The 22393-nt window shown below is 38.7% G+C and overlaps 1 protein-coding gene across 6 annotated transcripts in view; it reads left to right on the forward strand.

Annotated features, from left to right (window-relative positions):
- The window catches only part of agrn (agrin), a 257946-nt gene that overhangs the window by 210931 nt on the left and 24622 nt on the right, over nucleotides 1–22393 (forward strand). For all 6 annotated transcript variants that reach the window (XM_077578600.1, XM_077578608.1, XM_077578613.1 and 3 more), the window contains 10 exons: nucleotides 5252–5366; nucleotides 6177–6296; nucleotides 7160–7546; nucleotides 8562–8754; nucleotides 10714–10929; nucleotides 12646–12875; nucleotides 16929–17063; nucleotides 21086–21176; nucleotides 21295–21459; nucleotides 21729–21840. In XM_077578600.1, the coding sequence (XP_077434726.1) occupies nucleotides 5252–5366; nucleotides 6177–6296; nucleotides 7160–7546; nucleotides 8562–8754; nucleotides 10714–10929; nucleotides 12646–12875; nucleotides 16929–17063; nucleotides 21086–21176; nucleotides 21295–21459; nucleotides 21729–21840 (1764 nt within the window). The remainder of the gene's footprint in view (nucleotides 1–5251; nucleotides 5367–6176; nucleotides 6297–7159; nucleotides 7547–8561; nucleotides 8755–10713; nucleotides 10930–12645; nucleotides 12876–16928; nucleotides 17064–21085; nucleotides 21177–21294; nucleotides 21460–21728; nucleotides 21841–22393) is intronic.

Below are 22393 nucleotides of genomic sequence, written 5' to 3' on the forward strand. Positions count from 1 at the left end.
TTTGCAAATCATTTTAAGAAAATCACAAAGAAGTACGAGTGTGTAGTGGTGGTGTTTGTTTTTTTACAAGTTGTTTGTTTGTTTGTTTTTAATGACAGAATTTGCTTCAATTCAGTTCAGCTAATCGATATAACTTTTCAAGACGTGACTACAGCAAATTAGAAAAATGTAGTATTTTTAATTTCATAAATAGTATTTATGGAGCACATGTTCATAGCGAGCAATGAGCATTCAATAAATGTGTTTGATTGATAGAGCAATGTTTATGTTTTATGTATTCAGATTATTGGTTTAATGTTCGGAGAAAACAAACAGTCAATAAATACTTATTTTTTGTTTTTTAAATAAATAGTATTTTTATCCCAATTAATTAATCATTTACTTTATTACTACAAAATAAATTGTACAATTAACTTGTTTAAAAAAAATTGCAAACCCTTGTTTAATTGTTCTTTTGTGGTTTTGTAGGTTCTTTAAGATGGGTTTGTACAAAGGAGATTTTAATATCAAACAAAAGCTTTGCTCATTGAACCCCACACTTTTAATCCAATATGCTGCACACAAGAGTTATTGCAGTGCTGGCATGCTGAGTCCAAGACAAATACCTCCTGCACCTTCTAAAAGGCACAGCTAAAAGTCAATTGCGTGCAAAACTGGAGCAGCAAAATTGTATGTGAACATGAGAAGTTATTTGAGATGTCATGAAAAAAAATGGTGTTTAAATGCTAGTTGCAGTTTGCCATGTGGCCCTTAGAGACACAATCAAGCTGCTTGAATATGTCCAGTGTGTTGTCTCTGCCATCATCGGCCCTTTAAAATGAACATTTCTCTAGTCAAGACTTGCCTCCCTGATGAAATAAGGCCTTGGCTGTGTGTACACGTGCGTTAGTGCGTAGTCACAACATCTACCAACTGTTGTATCAGTGTCACAAACGTCCAATGGGACCTAATCTACGGTACCTCAAAGTGATGTGTGTGCGCCGTTGTTAAAACTCAGCTTGTTTGTCCCTGCTGCCACCGGCCATCATCTGCATGCCGCACACACTGCGCACATATGAGGTCTTCTGGTGAAAATTGAGTGGGGAAAAGTCAAGCGACTGTTTTCGTTACTAGAATTCTTAACCAAGGACAGACATTCCCCTATTAGTACCCTTGTGTCCTTGCACCATCTTCTGCACCATATGTGTCAAACTCCGGTCCTCAAGGGCCACAGTCCTGCAGGTTTTGGATGTTTCCCTTCTCCAACACAGCTGATATATGATCATCTCATCAGCGAGCACTGGATAAGCCTGATAACGATCCTGTTGATTGGAATCAGCTTGTGTTGGAAGATGAAAACCTCCAAAACCTGCAGGACTGCGACCCTCGAGGACCGGAGTTTGACACCTATGTTCTACACATTATTCGGTCCCACTCTAAACAGAGTAAACTTTACATTTAGAAAAGAGTAAAATACTTCTTTTTTTTTTTTAACAACAATTACAAACACTCAAGGGTTGAGGAACGATCCCACAACCTTCAACAAGGAAAACAGCCACTCTACCACTTGAGCTATGCCAGACTTATTCTTAGCTAACATATTGCTGATGCGTCCAAAAGGAGACCTAAAATGGAGGAACCTGCGATATATTGACACGGAGCAAGAGTGGCATGCCTTAGTGGTTAAATTGACTGTTTCTCAACCTAAAGGTTCTGTGATTGTTCCTCAACTGTTGAGTGTTTGTTTGTTTTGGAATAGTTTACTCTCTTCCGAATATGAAGTTTACTCTGTTTAGACTGGGACCGAATATTGTCTTTTTCAGAGTAAAATTTATTTATTTGTGTTTGGAGCTAGGGTTGGAATTTTCACAATTAAAAAATAATAATTATGCATTCTGAATATGCTACGTGCTAGGAATAGCAAAATACAACTTTTGTACTTTTTGAATGATGCTATAATTATGCTAAATATATTTAACCTTCCTGAAACTGAGAGCTAAAGTATTTCTTGGTTCCTAATTGAAGTGAAAGGCTATCAATTCCCCACACACATATGAAATTACAATTTTACTTAAATTACCTTTAACAGGGATGTGATTTTTCCGCTAATTCGCGGAATTCCGCTTTTTTTTTATCTCAAAAAAAAAATATTCCGATTTTTTTATTTTTTTATTTTTTTTATTTATTTTTTTTGTAGTTCATTGTGTATGCACATGACTCCGACAGATAACATCTTCTGCTATAACAAATACATTTGTGGTATGCTCTAATATGAGTTACTTTTCATTTGGTCATGATACAATTACAGTATTTGTTCATGAAATTTGAACTCTTCAACATTATTTATGTGTTAACTTAGTAATCACATTAGTTAGATATGATGATATTCTCAGTGATAGTTTTTAAAAGCAAAGGCAGTCCAATGTTTTTGAATGTGACTGATTTTGAGTTGACTAAAACTGCCATTTTATATGGGATAGTTCAATATACATTGAAAATTTATGCTGTTGTTTTGTCTATTTCTTTGTCATGTGAGTGTATTGAAAGTACTTAAAAACACGGAAAACCCATGAGCTCCGGGGCTTGTCCCCCCACCAGGGCACTGCCCTGGACCTAGCTGGGTGCCAGCGGCCCCCAGACCCCCGGCTAAATTTTCAGATAATTTCACTTTGGTCAAATCACATCCCTGCTTTAATTATATGTTATTATTAATAATTAATGTCATGACCTGAGAATAAGAGGTACAGAAAATAAATGGGTGGATGGGTAGGTGCATATTCATCCACGGAATGTGATGACACTGGACATGTTAATGATTGCCCACAATTATTGATTTAAAAAGGTAGCAATCTGATAAAGATCAATATGCAACACTTTATTGATATAAATCTCTGCAAGCGTTCACATTTTCAAATGATCACTTTTAGCATCATTCCTAATAAATCAAAATGTCCCATTACTGGTGAGCTATTTTTAGAACAAGACCACAGGCTATTCAAATGATCTTTGAGAGCTAACTGTTTGTCACACCTGTACTAGTCCCTCCCCATATTGTGGTTTACATTTTGCCATTCCACTGTATCGCAAATTTAGTTTTTAAACTGTACATTTTTCGTTATATTGTAGGATATTTTGTTTTTTCGTTATGTACCATTACTGCAGACTCAAACTGAAATAAGTGCAAACCAGGAGGAAAGCGTGTGTAAAAGACAGAGAATGAATGAAGGTACAATGTGTTTACTGCAAAGCAGAAGTAGCTAATGCAACTGCACGTCTTTTGTAAAGTAAGTATCATTAAGGATAGACACAGCCACCAGTACGCTTTCAATCGCTTTAATGAACACTTAATAAGAAAACAAAAACATATTAAGTACATTCATTCACGAGCTACAGATGGCCACAACTTATGCCAAGTAACACGAAAACTGTTAGCCACTTAACTGCTATCACTAGCCTGAGCCAACATGGCCAACTCTACAATCTCATTCGCTGTCTCCGACAAAATTCAACAGACGAGACTCCGCCTTTAAAAGCTACAGTACACAATTCAGAGGGACGGACAAGAGAAGCAGATAACCATTCGTACTTACCAACCATGTACAGTACAGGCCAAAAGTTTGGACAAGCCTCATGTAATGCATTTTTTTCATGACTTTTGCATTGTATATTCTCACTTGAAGGCATCAAAACTAGGAATGTACGAACACATGTGGAGTTATGTACTCAAAAAAAAAATTTCTTCAAAATAGTCACTTTGCTCTGATGATTTTTTGCACATTCTTGACATTCCCTCGATGAGCTTCAAGAGTAGTCACCTGAAATGGTTTTCCAAACTTACTAATGGAGTTCCCAGAGGTGAGAATTTCAAGTGTGTGCAAAGCAGTAATCAGAGCAAAGGGTGGCTATTTTGAAGAAACTAGAATCTAAAACATGTTTTCAGTTGTTTCACCTTTTTTTAAGTACATAACTACATAATTCTTAGTTTTGATGCCTTTAGTAAGACTCTACAATGTAGATAGTAATGAGAATAAATCAAACACATTGAATGAGATGTGTGTCTAAACCAGTGGTGTCCAAACTCGGTCCTCGGGGGCCGGTAGTCCCGCAGGTTTTGGATATTTCTCTCCTCCAACACAGCTGAAGCTCATCAGCAAGCTCTGCATAAGCATGATAACGACCTTGTTGATTGGAACAGGTGCGTTGGAGCAGGGAAACCTCAAAAACCTGCAGGACTACCGGCCCTCGAGGACCGAGTTTGGACACCACTGGTCTAAACGTTTGGCCTGCACTGTATATATAGTTTAAATAAAGCTAAAATAATAAGATAGCAAAGAAAAGACAATGTATGTTGTTTTTCGTCGTTGTTTTTTTTTTTGCTGTTTATGCTGCATAGCTGAAATTTGAGGGTTTTGCCTTTGCCTAATCTGCTTCAATACTGCATTCACTTCAGAGGCACTGAAAGAAACCGTTTCCCCAAAGAATCCTGCACTTTATTGACAAAATTGACAGTGTATTGGTAGTCTCATAGTATGAACTTCCTTTGCAGTCGGTGATATTCTTCTTTTTGGGATTTTGAGCCAGCTGAGAGATCACGCGAATAGAGTTGCACATGAGACTTCTTTGAAAGCATCGATAAATGGAACATAAAGTCAAATCAGTGCTTTGCATATTTGGGGAGGATTATGGCTGGTAAGTGGGTTAGCAGGCCCTGTGGCAACTTAAATGATGGCAGGGTGTGTATTTAGGTAAATGATTGTGATGAACCCACGGCAAAATGAACAAACTTGAAGAATGAAGGAAAAACTAAGAAAAGACTAAGGTTTGTTTTTATTTCATGGTGTGACATTTTTGAAGCTCCAATTTCATGAATAAATGTTGTCCTAGATTCTTTTTGTCGGGCCATGAGAAACAGCTTTCGGAGCTGAAAGTATAGTGGCCTTAAATAAACTTGGAACTTTGAAGCTTCTTTGAATTTTGCTTCCACATATTGGGGCAAAACTAATCAGGAGCACAACATTTATCTTCAAGCTTTAGCCCCTGTCATGGGTTTAGCTCAAATGTCGCGGCTTTTATTTATTTATTTATTTATTTATTTTTCCCAATCAAACACACACACACACACACTTTCTAGCAAGCAAAAAGAGTACAGTTGTTGAGAAATGAAATTGGGTTAGTGATAGGTTGGCACTTGTTGCCAACCTCATTTATTATCCTTTCTCCGAGTCCATTTTCCCTCACTCACGCTCTCCATCTTCCCCTTTCTTTTATTTAGCTCAATGACCTCTTCAGGAAGTCGGAGGTACGCAGAGACTTCATGAGCGTCCGTGTCCGTAACCTAGCACCCAGCAACTCCATCCTGGCCTTTGTGGAGGCTAATTTCAAACCAGGTGAGATCACAACTCAGCTGAAAAGACAAAATTAGCATGAGAAGTGTTTCTGGTTGTGAAATTATGCACCAAAAAATCCTTCCTCAGTTCACGTTCCATCTGTATGTTGCATATAGTGTAACTTAACACTGCAAAACAAAACCTTGCTGTCTTCCTCTTTATGTTCTGCTTTTAATTTCTATGGCAGCATACTAGTTAGGTTAGAATAACTTGCAATGTTCTCACTAGTTTGCTGCCACATAGCAAAATCATTATTAAATTCATGAAGCTTTCTTTTTTTCTTCCTCCTCAAATGATTAATTTCTGCTTCATCGCACAAAATTATTAATCCAAAATTGTTTTGTCATGTTAGTCTTTCTTGTAATATTGTCATATTATAACAGTCGAAAATGGCGATTTTCAAAGTGTCACAGAAATTTATGACTGAAGGCTCCCGTTGCAGTTGACAACAAGCCCATCCTCCTCGCCATTTACTGGTCTTTATTTATTTTATTTTTTACGAACTGCGTTTAGCGTCCTTCATCCCCAGCATACGGGCTAACGGGCATCGTTACAGCGACTGTCCTCCATGGCCAGTAAAGCGAACATCTGTGTCAAACATTATGAGACCAATTCATCTGGAACATTCAAAAAAAAAAAAGGCCGACATGCAGGTGGAGGACAAGTGGTCCCCGGAGACCCTCCTGCTGTCACGGGCAGGGTTTTTCTGCTATATCCACTGTCACGCTAAAGAAGCACAAGTCCTGCGTGTTTTCTGTAGTGCTCCTGTGAGGTCTTGCCCTGAGTGGATGTGCCTGTTGTTTATTATAGATACAAGATACACAGTAGAGGACATCGAGGGAGCCCTTCTTAAACAGCTGAAGGTCTCCAAGGAAACAAGCATCGCAGTGAAGAAGCCAGTGGATGAAAATATTCGCTTCAACAACTATGGTAATTGATCGAGGCGTGTGTAGGAGTTAATGAATAGTATAGTTATTCATGAGATGATGTTCCGTTTTGGGTGACTCCCACATTACAATAAGGCTGCAATTAAATAGGGTAAATTGTTTTATAAATAGTTTACTGATAACTTTATATGACTGTTATTAACTCATTCACCCATTCACTGATTTTGTAAGAATATTGTGTTCTATTGCTATAAAAACATGGAACTTACCAAAAGAAAGATTAGAGTCTCTTCTTTCATCAGGAAAAGTGTTATATAGTATTTGTATCTGTTTCAGTTTTTCAGCAATTAGCATTAGAATATAGTTAAGTTTCATCATTATTCACAAACCTGTTTAAACCACTGGGGAAAAGAGCTTTTTGCAACATGGCCCTGATTGATCTCTTATAGTCTGCTGCCACCTGCTGGCCATTTTTTGTAATAACTACCATTGCTTTAAATGACCTCTTCAGGTCAGAGGCTGCATCAAAGCCTTCTATATTCTCTAGCATGAAAAACAAAAAACTAAACAAAAAAAACATTTAAAAAGAAACAACGTATAAATATGTTTTTGGGATCATGGCACTAATTAAAATATAATGTTTTTTGGGAGTAAATGAATTAATAAACAGGTTTAAATATTTTATGACTGTTAGTTTTGGCTAGTTAGTTTCAGAAAAGCTGTTTAAAGTGTCCAGAGAAACAGTGTCATTTGAATTGACTTTGAAAACTGTTACTTTTTTTGTGTCTTTTATGATACATACATACATACATACATGTAATGTAACCTATTGGAAAGTGCTTGGTGAGATACTTTGTGGGTTGACGACAGCCATGCATTTGAAGTTATCATCCTTTTCATTGCCAGGCCTATCCTCCATGCCTTTCTTCACCACCACCACTGCATCAGTCACCACTCATGCTCCCGCCACCACCACCAGACGTCTGGTAACCTCCCCCTATATCACCCGTCGGCCCCCGGGCACGACCCGCAGGCCCAGCGCAGGCAGACGGACCACCACGACATCAGGACGCGTCAGCACCCCGATTCCCGTCACCACCACAGCACAACCAATCATCACTACTACGGCAATGCCGCCAACCACCACGGTAGGCCACGTCCGCGAAAAGCTACACAAGCACCAGAGACCCTGCGATTCCCACCCCTGCCTCCACGGGGGAACCTGCGAGGAGGAGGCAAATGACTTCAACTGCAAGTGCCCCGCCGGGAGAGGAGGCTCTGTATGCGAAAAAGGTGAGTTTTGTTTTCATTAAAATATTGTGATTTTCTTCATTTTTGTTTGAGACTTTCACTCTACTTTGCTACTAATGCAATTGCCATTTTCAAAGAAACTATTTATCCTTAAAGTTGTACAAACCATGGTATAAAAACTAATATGAGTGTGCTATAAACAAAATAATGTGTGGAGGATTGCGCTGCCCGTGATTTGAAAGAGGTCCGAATGCAAAAGTTAAAGAATTATTGGTTCGCGCAGCCCGGAATGCCGTTTGGCTCAGCGCAAAAGAGTTTTTGTTGTTGTTGTTGTTGTTATTCTACTGGCTCAAAGGAGCAGCGCCACGGATTTAGGAGTTGCAGTCTGCCGCCGCTCACTTAATAGGAATGGAAAGGCTGGTCCCTAAAAGTATGGTTGTATCAGTTTTGTGTTGAAGAAATTGCACTGAACCCTTACCACGGGCATATCAAACACTTTTCAGATGACCTACAATGATAGAAGATCAACTCCATCATTAATTCTATTTTCACCTTCTGTCAGTCTAATATCCACATGTCCCAAATCCCAATGCGTATGTCCATTTAGCTTCATCGGATAATTTAATAATAGCTTTGATGGGGAATTTCCTCTGAGAAAAGTTAGATTTTACACGTCTAAATGAAGTCAGACACACACACACTTTCATCTGATCAATCAATTCATTAGACTGAGTTCATCAGCTGCCATCATACACAGAGAAACAGAAAAACAGCTGGATGGAGAGAAAAGGAGATGGAGGGGAAATGCATTATGAGGATAATCATAATTGTCAAGAGTCAGAAAAACAAAAGATTCCATGCTTGTGCCTGAGTGCGCTAATGAAAGGCTCAGCTCCTCCTTTTTTAGACCTGAAAAATCATCTTTCCCAAAAATAAATTGATCATCTGTCACCAAGACCCGACGTCACTCTCCCCGGATGCTGCACATTAAACAGCTGTTATGCGTGAATAAAGTCATCAGGTAGCGGTTGACATCATTGACTTTGTTCCCCTGCAGTGATCAAGTACTTTATCCCGTCGTTCGGAGGCCACTCCTACTTAGCCTTCCAAACCATGAGCGCATACCACACAGTCCGCATCGCCATGGAGTTCAGGGCATCCGAAATGACGGGCATCCTGCTCTACAATGGCCAGGAGAACAAGAAAGACTTCATCTCTCTGGCTGTGGTCAATGGCAAAGTGGAGCTCAGGTAACCAAGGGTGTACTGAACAAGGGATCGTATAATATTCCTGAGGTCATACATTTTTGATTTCTACTGAAATGTTCAAATATATACACCCTCTGGATTAGGGATGTCCAAAGGTTTTCATCTGAGGTCTGCATGCATGAATGAATTAAAATGGAAGAATGTCAACATGTCCCTCACTTTGGTATTCTTCGGTTTTAAATCATTAAACATGTTTTTCATTATTTCTTGTTTAGATATTATAATTATTTTGAAACACATCACAGTTTATAGGTCATTTGTTTAATTTTCAGATTTTGAAAGGTGGTCTGTGGCCCTGACTCCCACAAAAATAGATCCGCCCCTGCGCTAAACCGATCTCCAAATTAAGAAACAAAACAAGAGCGGTTTGTAGAAAGCTGACAATTTTTACTGTTATTTGAAAAGTTAATGTTATACATTCCCAAATCAGACTATGACATGGCGCGGAAAATGGAGGCAACCAATTTTGCTTCTGACATGGAATTTGAGCTACGGTTACAGATATCCTTGTAAAATACGTCCATAATATTTATCCTTGTGGTATTTTGACAAAAGCATGTCATGGACATGACAAGACACCTGAGAACATTTTTTAATTGCACAACTGCATAAATGAGATGAATTACTTCAGTTTTAATTACTTCCTATGGGAATAATTGTTTCAAGTTGTCTTCAAAGAGTTGTCTCAGCCGCATTGCTTCCATTACAAATGTAAACGGCGTGCAAATCCCAGCGAAGGAACGTGGGTCATCACAATGGCTTTGGCTTTCAATAAATCTAAGAAAAACTAAGAACTAAAACAAATGGTGGTGATAAGGCAAGAAGCAAACAACACTGGCGAGAAAACTAAATATTGACGAAGAAGGTTATTGGTGGATTTGCGGGTTAGCGCTGTGGAAGCAAAGCTATTCATAATCATGTTTGGTGAGATAAACAAAATCATTATGCATACTGTATGAGCAGGAGATCTCATTATGATTCATAAATGCAGGACTACACAATTCAGTGGAATTGCCCTTAACAGGTGCCCGTACAATCAAATGATCAAATACGAGATCAAAACTTCCACCGCATATTTCAATTTTATTGTAAACTACTGCACTGCGTTACTCAAAAGTGATTCCAAAATATTACAAACTATAATCTCTTGAAGACACATAAAGGATCCAGCCAGGTTAGAGGTTACCACTACAAAAAAACTAAATTGAATTGAAATCTTCCTGCAAAATGGCATACATCCCCTGCTGCTTCCCAAAGTCCTTTCTTTACTTCTTCCCGCACCCCATACTGAGTGCAATCAACAAGGAAGTAATCAAGATCAGATTAGTCACTCGTAATTTTAAAAATGGAGCTCAATTCCAGAAATAAAGCACAGCCTACAAAGCCAAGGCGTGGGGAGATGAAGAAATTATTTGTGGCAAATAATTGCTTTTTTGGTTGCCATGTGTGCGCACATGGATGACAGCTCTCTGTGTCCATTTTTTTTCCTTACAAAAGATGAAAGGTTGTTTCAAAACGTGGCTGTGAAAAATGTACAGTATAAGTAAGTAGTTTATTATTATTATGGGTGCACTGTTTGCAATATATATTTTTTTACTTGTAGTAAAAGCTCCAGTAGCAATTGGTCCTGGCTTTTAATGAAAATTCTTTTTCTAGTTCCAGAGAAACATGGTTTTATATGATTCTTTTTATTTTGCTTTGTTGGTATAAAAAAAATAAAATCACAAAATATATACAGTTCATGCTTATTAATGGACAACGGCAAAATTTTATCGCTGATCGTTTCTATGATCCAAACTGTAGCATAACATTAAATTTGAAAAACATGATCTGTTCCTTTCCGCTATGTTTTCAACGTAAATGAATTGTAAAATCATGTAGTTGTAAATCATGATGGAAAAAGTAGTTGGCAGAAAGTCTAACATGCTGCATCTTTGTCAGGTTCAACACAGGTTCAGGAACAGGCATCGTGGTCAGCAACATTGAAATCACTCAGGGCCGCTGGCATCAGCTGGTGGTGACCCGCAATCGGCGCCTCGCCATGCTCAGCGTGGACAACGAGGCGCACGTCGAGGGCGAAAGTCCGCGTGGAACTGACGGCCTCAACCTGGACACCAATCTGTTCATTGGAGGGGTGCCTGAAGAAATGACACAGGAGTAAGTCTGTACATTTGTTCTTTAATGCGCAGTAACAACATTCTGAATATTCTTGAAAAGGCACAAATAATCTGTTGTTGTTGCAGCTGTGATTTAAGGAAATCTTTCATTTGGGAGCTTTTGCTATTGAGCGTCGCGTCGTAACATCTCTTTCCAAACAGCGTCATCAGATCCAATTTTCCTAGCTTTGTCAATTTTGCTAATGGATCCTGACATTTCAATCCAATATGGCATCTCCAACCACATGTCTTAATTCGAAAGCCAGAGGCAGTTATTGGGAATTTATGCTAATGTAGTGAAATAATCAATTTTGACATTTGCATCATGAAGTATCCTTTGACAAGGAGCTTCTCTCTAACAGGCTAAAAATAATATTTGACAACCAGTATCAGGATGGTTATATTTAAACTAGAAATGCATCAGTTGTCGACAAACATAATGTATCCCACCTGATATCTTTTTCCCTGTGCCTTTTAACCCGCTAAATCCTGAATCATGAAATATATGAGAATTTTTTTGGTGTGTAAATAGAGTATTTATTTGAATTGAGTATTTATTTGAACAAAGAAAATATTTTGTTTTTAAAAATCAACTTCCGCATATGTTTGTAAATAGAGTATTTATTTGAATTGAGTATTTATTTGAACAAGCAAAATATTTTGTTTTGAAAAATCAACTTCCACATATGACTTTTGATTTGTGTCATATTTGATACATCCTGTCACAATGCTTTAAATTCCTACATTTATAACTGTCAAAAATAGTAAAATAATAAACCGACATATCAAACATAATAATATTTCCAAAAAACATTTACCACTATTATTAAGTACAGTATAGGCATCTCTCCTTTCTCAATTGGGGTGATCTTGCAAGGTCGCTGGAAAAGCCATCAGCTGGGTGATACTGATTATCCGTACAATGCATGTGTCCGATGATATAAGTCAAGGTTTCAATGGGAAAAAAATATTATATTTTATACATTTTATTATTTAATAGGATACATTTGACGTTATAGGGTTAATATGTGTGATTGGCTGAACAATAATTGTAGATTTTGTACCTAGTTGGGAAATGGTGAATTACAATTTCATTTTTACTTTTTACGTGTTATTTTATTTATTTATTGTTGTATTACTTGTAACAGACGTAATAATAATTATGCATCAGATTTATATTGCGCTTTTCTAGACACTCATACACGCTTTACAGTGGATACATTATTCATGCGCTCACGCATTCACACTCTGTTGGCGGTAAGCTACCTAAGTAGCCACAGCTGCCCTTGGGGCAGGCTGACGGAAGCGTGGCTGCCAGTGTGCGTCTCCGACCGCCACCAAACATTCGCACCTTTCAGACACCAGTGTGAGTGACACTGGAAGCAATGTGTGTGAAGTGCCTTGCCCAAGGACACGACGACGCATGACTTGGGGAGAGCGGGGATCGAACAGCCGACCTTCCAGTTACTGGACAGGCTCTACCTTCTGAGCCACTGGCGCCACAAAGTCATTTTTCTTCGATGGTTGTAGATCATCTACATTAACGTTCTCAAGCAAGCCATTCCATAAGACATTACACGCGTTAAATGATCATCAAAATGAAATGATCTCTTTCAGTTCATTGGTATCCAAGGGGTCATTAGTTTCACAGTTGTACTTTTAAGATTAGTCCAATATTAGTGTGTTGAGATGACTTAGCCTTGTCTTGTTTTTGCAGTGTAAAGGAGAGGACTGCTGTAGCCTCAGGTCTGGTGGGCTGCATCCGCCTGCTGGATGTCAACAACCGGGTGCTCAACCTACAAGAGAACGGCGTCGATAATCTCTATGGCAGCGGTGTGGGCGAATGTGGCAACAACCCCTGCCTGCCAAATCCCTGCAAGAATGGGGCCACATGCCAGGTCAAAGAGGCAGAGATGTTCCATTGCCTGTGCAGCAAAGGATTCTGGGGTGAGTTGATGACAGGAGAAAAGTGCACATGGGGTTTATTTCACTCATGAGTTGGGGGAAGTGGTATTAGGCTGAGTGGCAGGGCATTTCAGTTGGTAATATCTATTTTGGTAGTTGGCTGACTTTTCTCTGCTTTTGTAAATAAGAAATTATTTCTGAGCCTCTTCTCATAAGAAATTAGTTGGATTTTTTGGGGGTGAGGGGGGCAGTGATTCATGGGGGTTATTTAAAACAACATGAATTTGTTTTTGGGATGAAAATAAAGGTTAAAGTACCACTGATTGTCACGCCCATCTAAGTGGGGTGTAATTCATTCTCCGCATTTGACCCCTCCACTGAGGGAGTGGTGAGCAGCAGCAGGGGGTTGTGCTCGGAGATCATTTTGTGATCTACCCCCCAATTCCAACCCGTAATGCTGAGTGTCAAGCAGGGGAGGCAAATGGGTCCCATTTTTACAGTCTTTGGTATTACCCGGCCCGGGATAGAACCCATGACTTCCCAGTCTCAGGGCAGACACTCTACCACTAGTTCACTGAGCTGTGCACACAACTTGCTTTTTTTGCCCAAAAATATTATTGTATGTTTTTGTACAGATAAATGTAATATAAATACACAAGAGCGTTCTTGGTTTCAAGACCACCTTTTGAAGGTCTTGTCTCTGTCTCGGACTGGTGATTTTCCAAGACCAGTTGAGACCAAGACTGACAGCTATTCTTCAACTTCATTAATGTGATGATAAGGAATGAATGTGTTACCACCTAAGAGATTGCTCGAGGATATCCCAGGGCAAGACTTCTGCTAACTCAATGGTAATTAAATTTGGCTTCCTCAAGCACAAAAACTTCATATCGCTGCCTTTGGGCCGAAACCTCGTAAGTCACACTTTGGCAAATGTAATGTTTTTTCAACAAATTATACTTTTGGTCAGTCCACACGTGGTTGTCATTTTTGCCAATTATTAACCAATCTAATGTGTTGAAAATATCATGCTCTCATTGATGATGCAATGTTAATAGTTAAACAAACATGCCGTTTTTGGTGTCTCCTGAATAGTGAGGATTTTGGGGGGACAAGATTTTGGCCCGATACTAGTGGTATGTAAACAACAAGCAAAAGAAAACACTGCAGTGTGAAATTTAATTGAAACATCAGGGACATAGTCATGATCCAGTGTCGAGATTGCGAAAGAAAGAAACACGGGCAAACTAAGGTTTAAGTAATACCAGCAAATGTAATTTTGTCCTAAAGAGACAAATATTTCTGGAACGAGGTATTAATTCCACCAAATATGGGCTTTATTTAACATACATGTATTATAATTTGGCTGTAGCTTATAGCAAACAACTAAAAAGTGGCTATGTTTTTGCTTTTCCATATTTAAACACTTAAAAAAAATTAAACTGGGAAAAAAAATATATATATATTTTATCATGTTGTACTTTAAAAGAGTTGCAGACACCATATTTTTGGCTGTCATATGCAATATTAAAGAAAGCTTTGTTACTGTTCAAACTTGTCATATGGTTTTGGTGTTGTCTTGGTCTTGATTTGGTCTGGACTGCCAAAAGTCTTGGTCTTGTCTTGGTCTCAGTGAGTTCTGGTGTCGAATTGTGTGGTCTTGAGTACAACGCGACAGAATACTAAGACAAAGGTTTGACAATTGTCAGGTCGAGGTGTTTTCCTGGCGCCAAACACATAAAGTGAATGATTACATTTTCATCATTTAAAATCAAAAAAAAAATAGTATAAAACAACAAAACAAAACATTATTATATTTTTAAAAATTATCATTATTTTTTATATTATCCTGCAACTGTGAAAATGATGCTGAAAATAGTTCACTAATGAATGTAATATATTTCTGAACTTTTCAGAAGAATTCCTACTAAATTCTCGTATGAGCACGTTGACCATTTTCTTTCACTTAAGGGTTTCACTATGATCATGTCATGCTGACAAACCCCAAGTGAGCTTCAAAGTGCATAAAGTCCTGTAGCGCTGCAGGTCTGTTTGTGAACACGATCAAGTCGGAGGTTTCAACACAGACATAAGAGATTAAATGTTGAGGCTGGGCAGAAACGGAAAAATGTCCACCAAATGCTCAGTAATTGGCCTTTGGCCTATCTCTGCTTCAACATCCCTTCTTGTTGTTTCGCTCCCTGCAGCTGATGCCAACTAACAAGCAGCTCAGAGAGAACACAGTTAAGAGCAGACAGCAGTGCAGCCTAATCATGCGTGCCTCTTGCTGGTTGCACGGTGGCTTATAGCAGAAAGTTTTGCGCCTAAGTTAATTGTTAGGGTAAACTTTTGTGCCTTAATCTTAAAGGGGTTTAGACCCACCCTTGTCCTCTGGGTCGAGAAAGTATATTTGAACTGATAAATGTCCACCGCTGAACATTATCAGATTTCAGTCAGAGACAAACTAAATTGAATTGGCAATTCGTACTGTCAAAAGATTATCACTTTTAACTAAACTCGAGCAAATTTTCCGCTATTAATCACATTTTTTTTCTTCAAAGCTTATAACAGATATTTACTTGAGTGCAATCTTGGAATTAATGTGAAATCATCAAATAGAAAGTCCATTTAGAATCAAAGACTGTTCTAATTGCATGGTGAGTCAGTCTCAGGGGCTCAGCAGAGATCAAGACACACGCCTGACTCAAATGATTCGTGATGATACACCCCACTTGGCCATCATTGGATGCAAGTGATTACGCTACATTGCTTGGCCTATCTGTGCTGCTAGGAATTTGGTGCGCTTAGTAGTCGACTTGTGACTGTTGTGATGGTATGTCGTGTCATTGCTTTTTTCTTGTAATCCCTTCCTGCTAACTATGTCAAGCAAAAAAAAAAAAAAAAAGAAAGTGGTCGGACAAATGTGCAATATGAATTCACTGTCTTGTATAACAGAACGTATGGTGTTCCACAAGGTTCAATTCTAGCGCCTCTGCTGTTTTCATTGCATCTGCTGCCCCTGGGTTCCATTTCAAGAAAACAGTGGTGGTTGTTAACAAGTGCTCTACAAATATAGTTGAGTTGAGTGATGGGAGTCTGCATCCTAACTGCATGATTTGCAATGCCAAGTGGAACAATTCTAGTCCAGCACAAATAGCCATCTAGCAAAACTAATGGATTCACTTGGGGAATACAAAAACACGCTTTCTGTATTCAAAGTGAAGATAGCCAGATTTGATCGAAAGGCTATTTTTGCTGTTCATTTTGTTCACCAGTAAATCCTATGCCTATGTGTGGAATTTGAAAAAAATATATATATTTTTTTTCAATGTAAAATATATATTATTTTTTTTCAATGAAGAAGTGTTTGGTGAATGCACATAGGAAACTGATGGGGTTCAGTACCTACAACAAGGTTCAGAACCACTTAATAACTACATTAATAATTAAGTAGCCAAGATAACAGATGTGGCGTGCTGTAGAGCTCTTTCTCTGGTCCAAATCAGTTGATAGATTTATAAAATTGCTCTGTCTCCTCTCTCTTCCAGTAGCTTTTCACAAGGGAAGAATTCCATCTATGTTGTTTACTGCCGGGTCAAATGAGATCTGTTCATTTTCAGTTGCCAGCACATCAAGGTCTAATTACGTTCTCACCATAAGCTATTGTCGCGAGTCCTTGCTTATGTAGGGTTTGTTTTGATTCTGTTATTGTGAGAAACATGGCCAAGGACCTATACTTCATATGGGAAAAGCCTTGAGATTGTTTTCTGTGAACAAATATTTGTGTTAGGAAATACTGTAGTTGTAAGAAAACATATTGTGAAGACAGTAGAGAGGGAAAATAACAAGATGCTGTGAGTTCTGTAAGAATAGGGCTCATTCAAGTGTCCTCACCACAGGCTTTGACTCCCAAAGTAATGGCAGGTGACTTCAGAAAGAGTAGAGGGCAAAAATAATCATAAGGGTGACCTCTACTCTTTAAACTGGATGCCTAATATTTCCAAACCTATTTGAGCATAACCACCCCACATTTTGCCTCAAATCACTTGAAAGCATGGCAATCTCCTCATGATGGATTTGTTTGCTTCTCTATAGGTCCAACTTGTGCCGATGTCCACGACCCGTGTGAGCCCAGCAAATGCCATCCGTCCTCGCAGTGCCAGGCGCTTCCCGAGGGAGGCTACAAGTGTGAATGCCCGATGGGACGTGAAGGGAGGCACTGCGAGATAGGTAAAGTAAATCGTGTCTCAACTGATCCATATCGTAATCGACGCAATGTTTTGTGTTTCAATACGACATGGTCTGTAATAGTCTTTGCCTTTCCATTTTCAAAGATGTGATGGTAAATAACAGATCAGTACTTGAGCAGCATTTTGGCATTCTTCAATGTGAATGTCAATTGCAAGCTTTTGAAAGCTAGCGACAGCTACAAGTTACAACACAAACAATTTCACATTTTTTTTCTTCCCCCTTGTTGTCCTTTGTTGGTTGCTTTGGATTCACTGTGGGTGCACACATTGACACACTGTGATTCCATTTGCATAACTGTCACAGTTATCGTCATCTTGCCTAGTGCCTACACACCCCACAATGGATACCTATTTCCAAACGGAGCAGGACTGATTGGTGGAAAATACCTTTGCAATTCTCAAAAGTTGCCAGGTTTTGTTCTGTATCCTCCCTCAGTTGCGCTTCATGGTCTTCCCAACCTGTGACATTTCCATCCATTTTGAATCAAAACGGGAGATCAAATACGAAAGCATAAAAGGGGAAATGGTGTGAGCCCTTTGTGTTGGAGCACATCAGAGGTACGATGGGTTGAAACTGAGGCAGGCCTACTGCAGATGATTGGCCCCGTTGGGCCATCCGCTCTATCGACTGCATTGGTTGTTAGTGAAGAGCAGCATTTCTCCGTGCCTGCCCACCCCCAGGTGTCAAGTTCAAACAGCCATGTTGCTATAGAGCACCACGTCAGAGGAAGAATGCAAGTCTAAGATAAACTTTCGGATGTAGGTGCATTTCATTATTTATTTTAGGATTATTGTCAGTGTTGTTGCTATGTACCTCTTTGGTGCCCTGTGCTGTACACATTATTATCAAAAGACAAGCATGAACCTTGGCACCCCAAACCACTTGGGAATCCACAAAAGCCAAACAGGAATAGTGTGAGTCCCTGTTAGCAGGTGAATCCAATCAAATGGATGGAGTTGAAGCAAAATCAATGCCATCCCATTGAGAGTGTCTCCCATTCCAAAAGGTGATTCTTATTTATTTATTTTTACACACGAATCAATGAGATGAATAATCGCATCAGTCCTTCCCGACGGCCGTGATTAATGGGGGCGTCAGTCAGCCCCCGACGGGCGCTCGCAGATAAAGCAGCAGCCAAAGCGGACAAAGCCCTTGAGAACAGCACTGACAACAGTTCAGGCAGGCAGTTTTCACATAAATAAAAGTTAAGTAGTTTATTATGATTAAGATTACTATTTCAATTGCGGAGAGCGTGGTCACACCTTGCTATTTGGGATTAAATTCAATCCGATAAGTACAACTATCGATCTTACTTAAAATAAAATAGCATTAAAATGACTACCGCTAGAAATTGTAATCACCCCAGAAACTACTTTTGAATGCAGAGTTGTTAATTAATTTATTTATACATTTGTTAGAAACCATTTTTACATAGGTAAAAATGAATACCATAAGTGAAACATTCATTCAGTGTACATTTATCGCTGAGCGGGCATTATTAAAGTAACAGTTAAAGATTATTTGTATCTTAATATATAAGGAAACAATAGTTAATATTCCATTGTAAAACCAGTAAAATCATCTGTTCTCTTTTTTAAATTCATCTTAAGACCCCTACCTGTGACTGTTGCTTCTTTTGAACGTTACAGAAAACTGAAGTTTAGTTTAGTTTAGAAAAGTGCAAGCATTTTGAATGAGCCACACATTTTGTTCCTTGCTATGGCATAAGAAATGAAAAAAATCAGTGAATAAGAAAGTGAAGGCAGATACACAAAAGTTTGTTTGTCCTCCAATGCTTGTTTCTGCGTAGTCCCGACATGATTGTAAATTGGTCATTCTTTGAGCAGCTTTTTTTTATATATTGTACTGAGTCGAGTGACAATTTTGTGATACAAAAGCCCTCACATGAAGAAATATATGAAGGGTCGCAGGAGGACAATGTTTTGCTTCAAAAAGACAAATTTGATTATGTACTTTCCCTGCAATGTGTTAGTCTTCACGATTTGGAAATTAAAGACTGTAACGTCATTATTGAATTGCTTTTTCAGCTTTGGTGCGATATTAAGCCTAGGACCAGTTGATAATTGTGTCAACACTGACCGTAGGCACAAAGCATCACATAAAATCGAATACCGAGAGGGTCGCATACAATCGTTTGTGTCATCTGACTTATGGCTTTCTGTGTTATGTTCAAGACACTCTTGTTTGGTAGAAAGTGTTTCGTCAGTTAACAACTGATGAGATTTAAAAAAATAAATAAAATAAAAATCCTGGTGTATTTGCCTTTATTTGAGCTGAAACTTAACCTGTAAGACAAATACTTACCGGTATGTACCGGTATAATAAATATCATATAGTTTGTTGTAATATGGATTAAATTATTGTTTGTGTTTATTTAAAAAAAATAACTGTGAAGTGAACTTTGAAAAAAAATCACATATTACTATTAATATTAAGAAAATATCGTAGTTCAATTATTTTTCAAAATGGTTCAGCCCTACTATTTGTCAAACTGCTGTTTGTTTTGAAGTTCATTGAATTGAGTTCATCGACACCAAGTCAAAGAAAAAGAATTCAAAGGGGAAAAAAAACATCAGAATGACGGCTCGTATCACAAAAGACTGAAAGGCCGGTCCCTTGTATCTCAAGGAAGCTGTAATTTGTCCTGAAGTTGTAACTGTCATCTTCAAAGCATTATCTTGGAGGAGGTTTTTAGCAAAGAAGTATGGTCTTCATTCAAATGTGATGTGGTTGTCATTCATGGCCACTAGCTCTTTATGATGTACAGTATTTGCCACACAAGCAAATAAATAAATAAATAAATACAAAATCTCCTCTCTCCACTGTCAGAAATTGTGTTCCAAGCAGCTCAGTCCTCTATTAATAGAGATGAGGTCCATGCGAGATGGTTTTCTGTGCGAGTTTCCAACTGCTGTGCGTCATCAAGATTCAGTCTTTGGAACAACATCTCATTAGCTTTCGCATCTCAGCGTGCCTGACCCAACACAGTTACTAATTTCAGCCCGTTACAAATCGCACTGAGTGGCGTGTGTGCTTGCATGGGTTTGGAGCAGCATCCCCAAACACATACCCTCAGGTTGCACTTGGATTAGCTCATGTCAAGCCACTTCAAATTCCTCTTTTTCTTTTTGTGTCTGAGCCAGGAACAGAACATCCAGCAATCAGTGTTATGCATTTATTACAGAAAGAAAAAAAGAGGTAGGGAGGGAGGGAGGGAGGAAGGAAGGAAGATTTGTGAAATATGAGTTAAGCAAAATCCAACCTTTTTTATCTATCTCAGGGGGGCGGCCATTTTGCCACGTGCTTTCGACTGAAGATGACATCAATGTTGCTCAGGGCAACCAATCACACTGTTCTCTGAAGCTAAGCTGTGATTGGTTGTTACCTGAGACCTGAGCAACATTGATGTCATCTTTAGTCAACACGATGTGGCAAAATGGCCGCCCTTTGAGATGAATAAAAACGGCTGGATTTTGCTTTATAACTCATATTCCACAAATGTAATACAGTATTAATTAGAATATCATGTTTAGACTAGTGGGGCTGCATAGAACCTATTATTGTTAAAAAATAATAATAATAATGAGTGGACTTCCCCTTTAATGCCAAAACATTTCAACATTGCATTTTGTTTTTTAGCAATGCGATTCTAGAATTAATTAAAATGGAAGCATATCACACAAGCAGTATGTCACCTGAATTAAGGTGCTAAATATCATTCAATCAAGTTTGGCCTTTATGCTGTTTTCTGAATACACGGTATTTTGACACATCACATTGTTTTGTAAATATAAAAACTATGATTTTCAAGCTAAAATATCAAACCAAGTTTCAGCCGAGATTTGATTCACATTGTTTAGTTGCCATTCATTTTAATTGAAGCATGGACAATCTGATTCAACATGTTCAGATTCTCCAATTTGTCATGAGTCCGCCACTTTAAACAGGCAGAACAAAAATCACCTATTTTTTGCTTCCAGTTGCTGAGAGAAGAGGTCCATACATGCCACTTTTCAATGGAGACTCTTACCTCGAGCTCAAGGGGCTTCATCTTTATGGACATGATCTGCGGTGAGTTCTTCTCTTCTGCATCCATATATTTGTGCTACTCGCCTAACGTGCACTTGTGATTTGAAATGTTGTCCATATAGAAGTAAATGTTTGACCTCTATGTTTGCTTTGTGTACAGCCAAAAAGTCAGCATGACAGTGGTTCTTATGGCCAATGACTCTAATGGCCTGATTTTCTACAACGGGCAAAAATCTGACGGAAAAGGAGACTTCATCTCTTTGTCCCTCAATGAGGGGATCCTGGAGTTCCGCTATGACCTTGGAAAGGGGGCTGCTACCATCAGGTTGGCATTAAATAACACACTTGATAAGGGTTGTAATAGCACAATACAGTTGCAGTAAACACAGTTTATATTTATGTCACAACATATGCTGTTGTTTTTGTGCCAAACATACCCTTCACACATAACTAGGTTTCTTTGTCACAGCCAAGTTTTCTACATGTTTTTGGTAGATGTGATAATTCTATTAATACATTTTTTTTAAGATGGATGTACATTTCCTAGCAATGTTTGTTTAGTTGCTTATACAATGAGGTGTGTTTGTGATCCAGGAGTAAAGAACCAATCAGGCTCAACACTTGGAACACCATCAGCTTGGAGCGCTCCAATCGCAAAGGAGAGATCATGGTGAACAAGAAGGATGCCGTTCGAGGAGAGGCGCCGGTAAATGTGCAGCCCGTTAACGAGCTCCTGCTAATGCCGTCTTGCTTTTAGCATGCTGAGCTTTTGGGCCTTTGTGGTATGCTTTGCTATGCTTGGGGCGTACTTCCTGTTGTTCTTTCATCAACTGCTCCTCTCACATCATTATGAAAATTCTCCATCAACTGTTATTGTGGGTTTTCGTTCTTCTTGTGCTTATATTTTTCTGCTAAACCATGTCAAGGTCTGCAGCAACGGGTGGCGAAATGCCCTCATCCATCTTGTTTTAACAGTTTTTTTTCTCTAGTTGGTCTGTTGCATCACATTAAAAAAAAAGTTGTAGATTGCCACAGCATACATTTATGCATAAGAGCATAAGATTTATGGTAATTCCCATTTAAAGTGTATACATGTGTTTTAAAATTTCCGGCTTAGGCAATATTTATCATAAGTTTCATGTAAGCAAGCAAACTGGTGGATTTCATTCTTTTTCAATCAAATCCACGACGAAAACCAGCCCTCGTGGCTTTATGCTGAAAAAATGCCAGGCTGACATCCATCAAAGTTAGAAGTGGAG

The sequence above is a fragment of the Vanacampus margaritifer genome, chromosome 1, assembly GCF_051991255.1.
Source record: "Vanacampus margaritifer isolate UIUO_Vmar chromosome 1, RoL_Vmar_1.0, whole genome shotgun sequence".
In the NCBI taxonomy this organism is placed as follows: Eukaryota; Metazoa; Chordata; class Actinopteri; order Syngnathiformes; family Syngnathidae; genus Vanacampus; species Vanacampus margaritifer.